Genomic DNA, 14,079 nt, shown 5'->3' with positions numbered 1-14,079 from the left:
GTCTCCTAATCTGCTCAGAGAAAGTAACAGGTACAGTTACTGCTCCATGAGATGTTAAACTGGCTACAACAGAAAAATGACTGACCTGCTGTTTTCTGAGCTGCTCCAGTCAGCAATTCTGTCATGTAACTTAGAAAAACAAAACAAAACAAACAACACAAAAAACACCAATGAAACCCACCAATGAAAAAATAATCTGAAAGACAAGCATTTAGGAGAGAGCCCCACCTTTAGGCACGAGTGCGTCATGTCTAGGTGTGTCAGAAAAGCAATGAATAATTAAAAGGCATGAAATGTTATCAGCTTTCTTGAGAAAATTATAAGAGTTTTACACATCCAAAATAAGAGGCAGTAAAACAAACACATACATGTTTCCTGGTAGCACGTTTATTGATAAAGTAAACCAATGTAACGTTTAAAATGAGTTTTATCTTTTATCCAGAAAAAAAAGAAAGCTGTAGCTGTTGTTTTTGCGTGTCAGCTGGCTCCGCGGTCACTTGCAGGGTCACTAACAAAACTTGGGTCCAGGCGCTCACACATTGCGGACTCGGTTCCTTATTTAAGCAGCCAATGAGCAGCGAGGGCGTGGGCCGACACCCTCCGTCCACTCCTGTCCTACCGCACTCCACGAACGCCATTTTGAGTGTGGAAATGAGTTACATATGTAATTGTCACACCTATTAGTTAAACAGTAGGCAGATACTCTTCACGGTACAGGAGGCAGCACCAGGCATCAGCAGCGGGAAACATCCCTTCATTTGTATTTAATTTATTTATCTTTCTGTCCCTAAAGGCAGTCCTAAGGTGGTTGCGTAACTGCCATGCGTTGCACAACTATAGCTCGAACATTGCTGCCTTGCCTCATCTGTCATGGAGGAAATGAGCTCCCACTGTCAACGTTACGTATGGCTGTGACGCTGCAACCGGAGAAATATTATTTAAGCGACTTTTGACTCTCAACCCTCCACTGAAAAGTCATCGGATCATCAGACCAGCTCAGATTTGAAAGGTACTGTACTGTAATTGGATGCTTGAACCAAGGATTAAATGTTTACATTGCTGCATGGACAAATTAATTTAGGGTATTTGAACACTCCTCATGAGGGGGCAACTTTTGTTCTGGTAAATGTCAAACATGAACAGTTCTTAAGCAACATTCAACCCATTGTTTTATGACTTGCATAATAATAATGCAATGATATTATTTTTTATGTTACGAGCCTGCTTAAAAGCACTTTATGAAGGGAATTTAGGAAAGTGTGATGTGTGTTCTATTCTGTCATACTTTCCTGATTTTCACAGGTCTGCCATGACAATACTGCTGCATTATGATGTCATCAACCGGCACGTGCTTTTACTTTGTTTAACAATATTAATAAAACACAACTTTCATATATATTTCCCATCTCCTCTGTGTACAGTACACACATGGCTCTTAGAGGTGCTGTCACCCGTGTGCTGTCAAACACCCAAAAATGTGTTGCGGTCACAGTGTCCAGAGCCCAGGGTACAGCTGCTGCAAATCCCAAGGGTACATTTGAAATTTTCTAAATATATAAAAAGAACTTGTAAGACAAAGTTTTGGGATAATTATGTCCCATGAATGTGGATATCACTGCCTTCTTTTTTTGTTCAGAAAGAAAAAGAGCGCACAGGAGGTTAAACAGAAATAAGCTGCTTACATTTCTGTAAGATGGTGTAAAATCCATTTGACTGAACACTTTTTTCTTTCTACTATTTTCTTCCTTTAGATGTTGACGAAATCAAAAAGCCAGCCAAGGCATGTAAGTGAAGTGTTACTGATCTGAACCTGGTCTGTCTAGATTCTTTCACATGTTCTGTTAGCACATGTTTCAGTGACATAACCACTGTGTGTGTGTGTGTGTGTGTGTGTGTGTGTGCGCGTGCGTGTTTTGTCTCTCAGCCAAGGTGTCATTCAGCTGGTGCGATGCCCTGAATCTGGAGGGTCAGCTGACAGAAGAGGAGATCATGATCCGGGACTCCTTCCGCGACTACTGCCAGGACAAACTCATGCCTCGAATCCTCATGGCTAACAGGCATGAACGTAAGCAGAGCACACATCCATGATCAGAGCATACCGAGGAATTCTATCTCTGTTAGGTTATTATCAACTGTTAGTTGCATAAAAAGGCATTTTCTTATGAATATTTAATTGTCGATTGTTTCTGTTTTGCCAACATGCTCTGGTCTACAGATTTCCACCGTGAAATTGTCTCAGAGATGGGAGAGTTGGGTGTCTTAGGTCCAACTATTAAAGGTAAACAAAAAAATAAAACCACATTATCGTTACTTACTTAATTTTCATTATGTTTTTATTTCCTTTCATTCTCTCAGCTTATTTAAAACAATACATAATTTTTGTCATGTTTGGTTTAGAATTAATTGTAAGACTTAAAACTGTTTGTTTTTTGGGGGTTTTCTTTGCCCCTCTGCAGGGTACGGCTGTGCAGGCACTAGTTATGTTGCATACGGCTTGATTGCCAGAGAGGTTGAGAGAGTGGACAGCGGGTATCGGTCAGTCATGAGTGTGCAGTCTTCACTGGTCATGCACCCCATCAACGCTTACGGCACCGAGGCCCAGAAGGAGAAGTACCTCCCCCGGCTTGGTGAGGGTGACATTTTTCCTCATTTGTACACGACATTTTAAAAAACGCCAAAGAAAGATTTAAAGATTGTCATGTCACGTTTTTATTTGTCCTGCAGCTCGAGGAGAAATCCTGGGCTGCTTTGGCCTGACAGAGCCCAACCATGGCAGTGATCCCAGCAGTATGGAGACCAAGGCCAAATACAACCCATCCAGTGGCACCTTCACCATCAGTGGAGCCAAGACCTGGTAGGTAGATGGACACATACAAGAAGCACAGGCTGTCCCAGTGGAGTGTTTTCTCAAAGGTATCTGTTGACTTGAAAGGAGAGGAGATACTGATAATGGATCTGGACAATGTTTGTGATTTAAGTTGTACTTGAAATGTGATGGATGTGGAAAACTTAAATTACAGAGTTTGACACATGGAGGTCTGATACTGAGACGTGAAAAGAACTGTTACTACAGTGCTGCCATGGATGAAAATCCACATGAAAACAGAGGCAAAACTGACAAAATTGACAAAACTTGTTTTTTTCTTTTTCTTTTGTCTTGCAGTTGATATTTGAAACTCTTATCACTCCTCTATTAGGATCACAAATTCCCCTGTGGCGGACATTGCAGTGGTGTGGGCCAAGTGTGAGGATGGCAGAGTGCGGGGCTTTATCTTGGAGCGTGGAATGAAGGGTTTTTCTACCCCTAAGATTGAGGGCAAGTTCTCCCTGAGGGCATCTGCCACCGGCATGATCCTGATGGATGAAGTGGAAGTTCCTGAGGAAAATCTGTTGCCCAACGTCTCTGGTCTAGCTGTAAGTGGCTGCTACCTAAAATCAAGTTCAATTAATTTTACTTCAATATTAAAACATTAATGTCACTGTGTGCTGATATCTACATTTGCTCTGTTGGTGACCTTTGTGCCTAGGGTCCCTTTGGCTGTCTGAACAATGCCCGGTATGGAATTGCATGGGGAGCTCTGGGAGCTGCTGAATTCTGCTTCCATGCTGCCCGTCAGTACACTCTGGACAGGTACCTGATATTCTGTCTGGAGCAGGGGTGCCCAAACTTTTTCCAAAATTGAAAGTTACTGGTGGACCACAGGCCGAAAACAAACACTTATTTTATTGTATTGTATTGGACTGTTTCATTGCAGAATGGTACTAGGATCCCAAACTCCCTTAACTGACTGACTTACTGTGTAAAGTGTCACTATAAAAATAACAATTATGGATCCTATGTATTTAAAGAGCATTTTTATCCCACAAAAATAAATTAGGTATTAAAAAATATGGATATTATTATAAAAAATATTTTTTATAATTTGTTACAGTTAATTTGTCATTTCTGTTCAGTAGAAACACCTGCTGGGCCAAACTGAACATTATAGCAGTCTTTTTGTGTTGTTGCAGCCTCAGCTGTTTTAGAGGTTTGGTTTTCATGTCTTTCTACCCTCCAATCAGGATCCAGTTTGGGGTGCCACTGGCCAGGAACCAGCTGATGCAAAAGAAAATGGCTGACATGCTGACTGAAATCACACTTGGGCTACAGTCATGTCTGGCCCTGGGAAGACTTATTGATAAGAAGAAGTGAGTCTTATTTTTGTTTTTCTGTCCTATTTGTATCACATGGTTATTTTGGCCTCTGCGAGCCACTGGTCCTCTCTTCTACAGTTTTCCTTTAATGTGTTTTTTCTTTCCCTAAATAGAGCAGCACCAGAGATGATCTCAATGCTGAAGAGGAATAGCTGTGGCAAAGCTTTGGATATTGCCAGACAGGCCAGAGACATGCTGGGAGGAAATGGCATCGCTGATGAGTACCACATTATCCGTCACGTCATGAACCTGGAGGCCGTCAACACATATGAAGGTACAGGCACACATCTAGTTTTCGTATTTAGCTTCTTTAAGAGCGCCAACAGAAGTAGTTTTTGAGTGAAAACTTTAGCTGCAATCGTGTACGTCCACCACCAGAGGTCAGCAGTGCAGAGAAATTGAGATTTTTCAGAGCTTGGTCCACTTTTGATATACTTCATACAAAGCACATGGTCAAAGTAAATATATTTAACAATTCTGAAATTTTAATACAAATAGATGTTGCCAGTTGTTTGTAAAAGAGAACAGAGTAAGGGGAATATCATGATTTTTTTTTTTTATCTTGTCACGTAAAAATAACTTAATGTTTTTTCATCATTCTTCATAGGAACTCACGATATTCATGCCTTGATCCTTGGCAGAGCCATCACAGGACTGCAGTCTTTCACTGTTGGAAAGTAAAGGCTCTCGGTCACCTTCTTGAAATGCACTTGATGTGGACTTTTACTGTACCACCTTTTCATCTGATCTCTGAGAAACACAAGCCTTTCCCTGGTGGGATAAATTACAAATACCTCATTACATTTACAGTCTTTGAAACTGCAAGTTGTTATCTTTGGTGAATGCAAGGTCAACCTCACAAAACAATGGGTCCAACTGCCATGACATTTTTACAGTTAAAATGCCTGAAAATATACCTCAGGTACTGATAAGGCAGGTGCATGTGGAATTTTGAGTTGCTTTATTTCATAATAGAGTATGTAAATAACCAGTTTTGAATAAGTGCAAAGTTATAAATGTAGCTGAGATTTTATGTGCCCAATTCACATTAAATTATCTTTAAATTTAAATTGTTGTCATGTGTTAGTTACTGTAGGTCTGAAGTCCTGCTTATATGCTTTGATGAAATATATATGCTTTTATTACTATACTTAATAGGTATGAAGTATTTGTACCAGAGACCCAAATAATAAATTGCATTTTATTTGTTTGAACACAAAGAAACCTGAACTACTGTCGTAAAACAAAGACAGAGTCAACCAAGGATTCTTGGAAAAAGAGGAAACCAAAAGGAGTTACTGAGACGAAGTCAACTAATCTGAATGCTCACCATCCTATTAAACAAGATCACATTAAGTGATTCAGAAAAACACATGAACTAGTTCCACATAATATGAGCATCAGAACAATAACTAGTTTATCACGATTCTGACATCTGGCTCATGGCCAGGCCTTCTCTGAGACCTGCCAGCGCCTGGCTGGCCTCCATGAGCTCCTTGTTGAGCTTATTGCAGCTCTCCAGCACCTCTGACAGCTCCTGCAGCTTCTCCTGCATCTCATTACTGTTCTCTTCATATACCATGTACATGTGTCCCTTCATCTGCTGGCACATCTCTGTCACCTACACAATACAGAAAAGAGTAAATGAAATTCAAACCACTGACCAGATATGAAGATTTGTGGACAGGTACAGCACAAGATAAACAATGAACAACAAGTGTTTATGCATCAATCTTGAAAATCATGAAAGAAGGCAGAAGGATGAAAACAGTTTTGTACTTTCTTGAGCAGCTTCTCTTGAAAGCTGTCCATCATCTTCTGATCGTTGCTGCGGGTGTCGTTAATCTGCTCTATCAGATCCTGCGCTCTTCTGCTGATGTCTTCTATGCTTGAGCTACAACAGATATTGACATACATGTGGCTTGATGAGTTCCCTCTGTTCATCCCGAGGAAAGTGTTCAGCAGCTACTACATTATCAGACCAATGAATAGGTTACACTGGAGGTAATGCTGTACCTGGTAGGCTGCTCTTGAATCTCAGTCATGCTCATGTTTGAAGTCTTCCCTCTTGTTGAATTATGATCTGTTTCTTCTGTCTGTTTCGCCACAGACAAGGAAAGCAGCTATAAATACTTACATCAGCAGGTGTGCCATTGTACATTTCATTGAGTTTCCAAAAGACAGTGCCAATAAAACTGTTTTATCATTATTATTATTATTATATCGGTAGTATCCTGTGAGAATAAAGTGTTAGTTTGAGGAAACAGGTTATCATCTGTGACAACATGGGAACAAGATGTGTTGTCTATTATTGCATTTATTTATACATATATGGTTTAAACAAACAAACTACACAAGTCAAGCAGTCACGTCTTCAGAAGACCGTAGTTTGTTTCTACAATCATTTTCCTAACTTGTTTGCCCTCAAAATCGCATTACAAGTTTTTACGTTTACGTGTTTACCGTTTGTAGGTCTCCATGTCCGCTCCTGGGAGGGGGATGTGAGGGGGACGGGAGGTCGCCAAAGAAAAAATCCATTTTTGCTGCCTTTGACTCTGTAGTGCCTAAATCTGAAAAGGAGACACGGGAAAAAATAATGACCTGTTTCCACTAATGAAGCTAGCAAAATGTAATGGCTTAATTCTCAACAGCTACAGATGTTTTTGGCTTTGGCTAATCCTTCCTGGCTGTAAAATATAACATTAAGGTTACCTTTAGCCTCACACTTAACAACTATATGAATATACAGTTACACAAATTTTACAAATATTACCCACAGAAATGTATAGATATAGGCTACTTAGTGCGTTAACTGTGTGTGAGTGTACATTACCTATCTGAAATTACCACAGATATGTAGCTACAGTATGTGCACCTACTTGCTAGCGTTAGCTCGCTAAGCGCTAAAACAGTTGCTAGCTCGGCAGTGGGTTCCTTTTTATGTTTATGTTTAACAAACTGACACCCAGCGACTTGTTTTGTATTTTTTTGCATTTTAACCAACTATATACAATATACATTCCTTATATTTTAATATATTCATTTACATTACTATATTTAGACTAATAAAATCCACGCAAGGAGTGTCATTTATGTTTTCTCAAATATAATTTTATTTGATAAATTCAACAAGTGATAAATAAAAATGCTGGTAAAATGGGACAGGATTTAATTTCAGCCAGGTTTTAAGGATTTTTTCTATGGGTTTAAACAACTAAGAACTTCTTAGCTTCTTCTTAGTTGTGCATGTATGTGGGTGGGTGTGATGTCTGTGGGCATTACAGAGCACAAAGCACTTACTCAGATTGTTTCTGGTGGATTAAATCGGGGTGGATTGGGGATGAGGGGGTGATTGATCGTTGCTGCGATTGGAAACTTAATCCCTCCCTCCCTCACTTCCTCTCTCTCTCTCTCTCTCTCTCTCTCTGTCGCAGTGTGGATTACTGTAGCACAGGCACAGCATGCAGCAGAGAGACACAGAGGCTGTCTGAAATATCTTAATGTCTGGCGGAGGATGAACTGATGATGACACCATGAAGCTAATGAAAGTTAAATTAACCACTGCGTAGAAACGTGTTGGTGAACCAGCGCTGCAAAGCTCCAGATGTGTTTAATATGGAAACTGCAAAAACTTTGTCTTGACAGGTGGGTTAATTTATTCACTGGGTTATTTTTATGTCGGTTAAGTGTCTGGAAACTAGCTGCTCTAAACAGTAAAATAAAAGGGTAAATTCAAGTAGATATTCGAATATATTTGCATTAAACCCCCATAAATGCCTTATATTAGATATCACTCTTTTTACTTACTGTTCCTCTCTGCAGGGAGTTGCATCACAGCAGGTGGATAAATCAAACTGGATATATTTTCATTTTGGATATAACGTAACATCTACTACACACTGGAGGAAGTGGAAACTCTGAAAATATGGACAGCTTTAACCACACAGACAATGGAGGACTTTCATTTCAGTACTTGGTCCATAATGTGGAGCCACTTTACAAGGAGTACAAACCTCCTCCCAGGGATCTCATCCAGCTACCTAAATCTGTTCTCTACCTACTGATGGCTGCTCTGGTTGTTGTTGCCGTGGCTTATGCTATTGTGGGTCATCTCATCAAAGACCTCATGCTGGATGTAACAGGTACTCAGGTTTTGTAGAGATAGCCATACATTATATAGACAAAAATATCCAGACATACCTCTTTAAGGGGCTGTTTTTCAGGGGTTGGGCTTGTTCCCTGACTTCCAGTGAAGGGAAATCTTAATGCTTCAGTATACCAAGACATTTTGGACAATGTTATGTTTCCAACTTTGTGGCCACAGTTTGGGGAAGGCTCTTTTCTATTCCAGTATGACTGTGCACAAAGCACAAAGCAAAGTCCATAAAGACATGGTTGGATGAATCCTGACTTCAACCCCATCCAACACCTTTGGGATAAACAAAAACAACCATTCCAAAATCTTAAGTCAAGCCTTTCCAGAAGAGTGAAAGCTGTTATAGCTGCAAAGCTGTCTATGCTTTACATCCTGTGGATTGCTGGTCGGTGGCCTTTTGTCCATATAGTGAATATCAATCCTAATGCTTAAAATAGCTTTATGCAAACATTGTTTGATTGTGCACTCAAAATGCCAGATAATAAAGGGCAAATGTGCTATATATTTGGTTGTTTTTGCTTTTGTTTCATAATGTTACCCCAAACCTGTAAATCAGTGAGGCAAAAGTCTTAAAGTAAAGTCTCAAATATTATAATATTACTCGCCATACGTGAGTTTTGAGGGTCATACCCATGATGAGAGGAACTAAAGCTACATTTTTATGTCTCTATACCAAATATTTCCTTGTAAGTTTATTGTAAAAAAAAAAAAAGCTGAAAATTTTCCATCAAGAAATTTTCCTTGGGGATGAAGCAAAAGTGCAATAACAATTAAGCAAACTTAACAGGCTACAATACTGACCAAGGTTATATTTAAAAAAAAAATTAAGAAAGTGGGGATTTTTGGGATAAATTACTGCATTCTCATCCCTGCCCTCTTCTCTGTCCCCAGACTGTTTGCTGGGCCCAGTCGATGAGGACTTGACAAAAGACAGCAAAGGGGAAGGAGTCAGCCCTCTGCACATGCCACCTGCCCTCAGCCACTCCCACCCAAATGCCTTCCATGTGTGGGACCAGGACGATGTCATCATCCCCATGAACCTCCCAAATGAGAGCCCACTGGCCAGCCCTCTGTTGGCTGTCATCCCATATATACCCTCATTCTTTCCTGCCTCCATCAATGTCAACAGCCCGTCCCTCAATCATCCACTTCCAAAAGAGAGTGATGCATGAGGCAGCATAAAGGTTCCAAGACAAGTTTTCATGTGGTGCATCTTTTGACGCTGTTTCCTCTGGTGTCCATCTTGCTTTGGTTTCCCTTTAGTTCCTTGTTTTCACCTCTGAAATGCATTTTACATAAATCATTTTCTAGGGAGCTCATGATCATGAAACAGTGTCACAAATCCAGAATTGTCGTATGACTCACAGAGATATGCAAATTATGCATAAGTACTTTTGATATATTCCACATATGACTATGCAGTCATACACACAATGATCAAGGCCAATCTGGATGTATGGATTATGGAACAGACTAACTGATCTCTGTGCGCGACTGAGACAGAAACAAGCAGAAGATTTCCTCAGGAAGTGGGATGGCCTTTACTTGTTAATTTTCGCTGTGGATTTGTGCCAAGTTAGCATCATGACTATTTAACTTTTCTTCTCAGACTCCCTTATCGGTCCATGCTGTAACATTTTTCTTCATGTAGGATCTTCACCTGCTTTGACAAACAGAAAGAGTAATGACAAGCTTGTGATGCACATTCAGCACAAAGTACTGCAAATTTATAAATAGTTAGTGTTTGGCCATGAGCAGGGATGTGTCTTGAACTCTGGCGAATTACAAGTCCAGTCAAAATCATGTCCTAAATCTTCACTGTTTCACTAAGTGTTTCTCAAATGTATTACACAGTATATTACACAGTATAAGTGATGAAGAGAGCAGCGTGCATATTACAGGAGAGCCAAGTCAGGTTGAGTCTTTGCGTCAAATAAAGGTGAATAATATGACAAGATAATGACTGTTAACCCTTGTGTCTTTGTCTGATGCTAAATATATTTCAGGAGGAGTCTTTAAGAAGATCAGCCTAACTCACTAACTTACAGGGTGAAGTTAATTCAGTTAGAGGAAGTGACCACTTTCAGGTCACCATGTGATACTTTTTAGGGATAGACACAGCATGCATAAGATAAGTACGATCTGATATGAAATAGAGAGATCATCTCAAATGATCTCATATCTAATAAATTCAGCAATAAATCCCTTTTTTTATTAGTATTGGAAATGTAGGAAATGTGGTAATGTGTAACATAGACACTTTGCCGTGGTCTTAATAATGGTATAAGATTCACTGTGAAGCTGTTGAAGGGTGATGGTGTGTGTTGAGGATGTCACTGCAGAAGGCATGCAGCTCTCTTATGCTGACAGCACTGTTACACAATTCAAAAAGACAGATTCCAGGGTCCATTTTAAGCAGGATATTGGCTGAAATGCAGAAATCCCAGGATATTAAAAGCTCAGGAAGACTGTGACATCACACACACACAAACACACACACACACTTGCACGGTATCCACACTTTCGTTCATTTCTCATTTTTTCTCTGTCTGCACCTATAACTAAACAAGTAGATTATTCCACCTTTGCTGTTTTTCTCTGGACAAATATCAAAGTATTAACATTGTCTTCTCTACATTAGATCATTTTGGGGGACTCTCATTGAATTAACATTGCTCATTCCATCTGTGAAACCTGTGCCTGTATTCAGTGAGGGATGGAGATTAGGGAGAGAAGATTAGATGAGCAGCTTAGCCTTTAATACAGCATCCTTTTATTACTTTTGAGCTGTGGAATTAGATCATCGGACAGCAGCAGTCATGGTCCAACTTAAGAATTTTTCTTTGTTATTGTGGTTGTGTGACAGGACACACTGGGTCCAGGCTGGGCTGTGCAGAGACAGCCAACAATGGAGTTTCAATGGGGAGGACTGTTGTATGAAGGGAGAGCTCTGTGCAGCAGAGTGGGTCTGGTTGACTGAAGCCTTGTGTGTGAGATGTTTCTGTACATCCATCTTTTTTTTTCTTTACCTCCATGAGAAATTCAGCAAAGGTTTTATCTAGAAATAGGTGTACACTCATAATCAATTAAAAGGCTGCTTTCAGATTTATAAAAACCTAAATTTTCATTCCATGGACTATCAGCTACTGTCGGTGGTTGATTTAATTCTTCATAAAGACAGAATTTCATGCCGTGTGACTTCCTCCCTGCTTCGAAGTGTGTGGAGCAGTTGGGGAAACTGATTGCAAACTAATGTGTTTGTTGCTCAAATCAAATAGCTACAACTTAAAAGGCAACTTTTTAAAAGGGACTTTTTCAGTTCTGAACTGAGGGAAGGTAGAAGACTTGCTAATCCTATTTCCTCAGGCCTGCTGCTCCAGGAGATCTTAGCACTCTAAACTCCACACTGACACTATGGGAGATGGCACAGGAGCTCTCCAATTGGTACACATGGGTTAGGGCTTAACATGGAGCCAATTAAGATCCAAAGAAGGTCAAACTGTGAGGAAGTGATTCACCAGAAGGTTCCAGACCCTCTTGTCTATTACTTTTACTTATAATTTTTCTAGCTTCTGACCTTAGCTGTTTGTGTTGGAGGATTTTACACTGTGCTGACTGACATCAGGTTCCAAAGGAAATTTTTTCTGGGTTATTAAAACTAAGGTTGTTGTAAGTTCCACTTCCTTCCAAAAATGCTGTGACACAAAGCTTGCTTATAGCTGTGTGTGAAATCATCTTTTGATTTGTGCTTACCAGTGTCAAGAGTCATATTAGGATTACTTATTGTCTGGATTTTGAAGTGGAACATATGAGCTCAGGATTACTGTGCTGCAGTTATGAACATTTAGTTGCAGGTGGGGAAACATAAGACTGAGGGTTCATGTTAACAAAAATTGTAAAGTTGTTAGTTTGCTTAAAGGTGCTCATTTACACTCCTAACAAAGGAAGGCATTATCATTTATTTGGAGTCTGTCCACATGATGAATGTAGGTCCAATATGGACTGTTTTAGGTCTCTACCAACTGCTAAATGCTCCCCTGGGTTCACTAGCTACATGCTAACTGTGTTGATCTGTTTACTGTTTGACGATGAACAGGTACTGTAGAGCTTCTGGTGGTTTTTTGCTGAAAACAGTGAAAACAATGCTATGAGAATCGAGAAAGTGAACCAAAACAGTTGTGCTGTGGGCAGGACAAGTGAACAAAGAGCTGAAACTCATTGTTAAGACAGGGTGAGCTGCAGCTTTAGGTGATATTTATATGTAGGTTCATCATTATGAACAACCCCTTACAGATTGTTTTCACATTGTCATTTGATAGATGGTTATAATAAAAACATAGATTTTAACTGCTGTAATTAATAATTTGAACTGATTACTGCTTGCTGTGAATCCTTTGGGGCACCCACTGAGGGCCCCTGCAGGTGGCAGAGTATAATTACTGTCCAATCATCAGTCTGTCTGACCTGATGTGCAACCGGGTGAAGCTTTATTCTGGTCTGCGCAGAGATTATGTCAGTCAGGGTTAAGTGATCCTTACCTGTCCTTTATCCTCAGGTGGCTGCTTATCCTTGGCTGATTTCTTGTTAGCAATGACTCAGCTCTGTCAGTTCACCTCTGCCTGTCAATGCATGGTACCAAAGGACTGTAACTTCAAAATTAATAACAAAACACACATTAAAGAATCAGTAAAGCTAAAGTAGCCAGGCAGTTGTAAGGCAATATAAACCTAAGGAAAACAAAATATCAATGGGATTTCATTATGTGATAGGACATTATAGCACACCCTGGCCTGTTTGGGCATTTGTGAATCTATTAACTAAATGCATTGGTCTTCTGCATGAATTGCAGAAACATTTACATGCCCATCTGTTCTGGGTGTCTACTTAGTTAACTCCCAGGTTAATAGTCATTGGTTGGCTGAGTTTATCCTGGTTGCAGCGACTGCCAATTTGGCGTCACTCAGTATAATCCTCTGATGGCAGGCCAGGTGGTTCTCTGTGAGGGACAAAAAGCAGTGACCGCGCAAGTCTTGACCTCGCCTGTCCCACAGGACCAGCCAACCACGTCAGTATCTCAGCTCTGTACATGGGCCTCTACTATGACCCATACAGCTACTGGACCTGCAATACATTCAAAGGCTGGGTGAAGAGATCCAAATTTGTTGCAACAGTTCTTGTATTTGAGATGTTGACAAATTTGAATGTTGTAAATGATAGTCATGAAAATTTCTATATCTTGTCTCACTAATGCTTTCATTATTTCAGAATAAAAATCAAGCCAAGCCACAAAACAGGTGAATGAAAAAAAACATTCAACTCTTCTGAAGTGAGATCTAAGCCATAATCCTCATTTAGAAACATTTAAACTCAGGCAATTCCATCTGCCCTCAATCAGTTTGTGATTTGCTTCTCCCAAACACTGTAATTTAGATGTGCATAACTACAAGTTCATGCTTCATATGCTTATTAGAAGTCACATGATTGACCGAGAACAGAACAGAGGAATTGTTGTGCCTGTCCAGTCGTATTTACAATACTGGTAGACTTACTGAATAGATGGCAAACTCATTGTACATTCCTATGTAGACTCTTCATTTGAGTAACTAGGCTCATGATTATTACACCCTATTCCATGTGCTTTGAGGCTACAGTAGGGTTTTGGAAAAAGAAAAAAAAAAAAAAAAAAAAAAAAAAAAAAGTAAAAGGCAGCATTAACATTTCAGCTGTTT

At 39.9% G+C, this 14,079-nt stretch overlaps 2 protein-coding genes across 2 annotated transcripts; one reads left to right on the top strand and one right to left on the bottom strand.

Moving 5' to 3' along the window:
- Positions 1 to 625: 625 nt before the first annotated feature.
- Positions 626 to 5,264, top strand: LOC124067233 (glutaryl-CoA dehydrogenase, mitochondrial-like). The gene is made up of 12 exons (XM_046404400.1): positions 626 to 1,009; positions 1,422 to 1,531; positions 1,752 to 1,784; positions 1,925 to 2,065; positions 2,216 to 2,278; positions 2,457 to 2,627; positions 2,725 to 2,854; positions 3,198 to 3,414; positions 3,528 to 3,631; positions 4,063 to 4,188; positions 4,308 to 4,468; positions 4,802 to 5,264. Exons 2-12 carry the CDS (start codon positions 1,429 to 1,431, stop codon positions 4,873 to 4,875), a joined length of 1,323 nt encoding a protein of 440 aa, XP_046260356.1. The 5' UTR covers positions 626 to 1,009; positions 1,422 to 1,428; the 3' UTR covers positions 4,876 to 5,264.
- Positions 5,265 to 5,381: 117 nt separating this feature from the next.
- syce2 (synaptonemal complex central element protein 2) lies at positions 5,382 to 7,104 on the bottom strand. Its single transcript, XM_046404415.1, has 5 exons — positions 7,074 to 7,104; positions 6,658 to 6,764; positions 6,211 to 6,290; positions 5,974 to 6,088; positions 5,382 to 5,815 (listed from the first exon to the last, which is right to left on the bottom strand). The coding sequence occupies exons 2-5, from the start codon at positions 6,730 to 6,732 to the stop codon at positions 5,615 to 5,617; spliced, it is 471 nt and encodes a 156-aa protein (XP_046260371.1). The 5' UTR covers positions 6,733 to 6,764; positions 7,074 to 7,104; the 3' UTR covers positions 5,382 to 5,614.
- Between the last annotated feature and the right edge of the window lie 6,975 nt (positions 7,105 to 14,079).

The sequence above is a fragment of the Scatophagus argus genome, chromosome 2 (assembly GCF_020382885.2).
Source record: "Scatophagus argus isolate fScaArg1 chromosome 2, fScaArg1.pri, whole genome shotgun sequence".
In the NCBI taxonomy this organism is placed as follows: domain Eukaryota; kingdom Metazoa; phylum Chordata; class Actinopteri; family Scatophagidae; genus Scatophagus; species Scatophagus argus.
This window is presented reverse-complemented; position numbering and strand designations above follow the sequence as displayed.

What these genes read in the sequence shown, in the direction of transcription:
- syce2 (XM_046404415.1), bottom strand. Translation starts at nt 6,732, where the DNA reads ATGGATTTTTTCTTTGGCGACCTCCCGTCCCCCTCACATCCCCCTCCC. An exon ending in GACATGGAGACCTACAAACG is followed by an intron (nt 6,291 to 6,657) that starts GTAAACACGTAA and finishes GTGGCGAAACAG; the next exon opens with ACAGAAGAAACAGATCATAA. An exon ending in ATTCAAGAGCAGCCTACCAG is followed by an intron (nt 6,089 to 6,210) that starts GTACAGCATTAC and finishes TATCTGTTGTAG; the next exon opens with CTCAAGCATAGAAGACATCA.
- LOC124067233 (XM_046404400.1), top strand. Translation starts at nt 1,429, where the DNA reads ATGGCTCTTAGAGGTGCTGTCACCCGTGTGCTGTCAAACACCCAAAAA. An exon ending in CAAAAAGCCAGCCAAGGCAT is followed by an intron (nt 1,785 to 1,924) that starts GTAAGTGAAGTG and finishes TTTGTCTCTCAG; the next exon opens with CCAAGGTGTCATTCAGCTGG. An exon ending in CCAACGTCTCTGGTCTAGCT is followed by an intron (nt 3,415 to 3,527) that starts GTAAGTGGCTGC and finishes CTTTGTGCCTAG; the next exon opens with GGTCCCTTTGGCTGTCTGAA.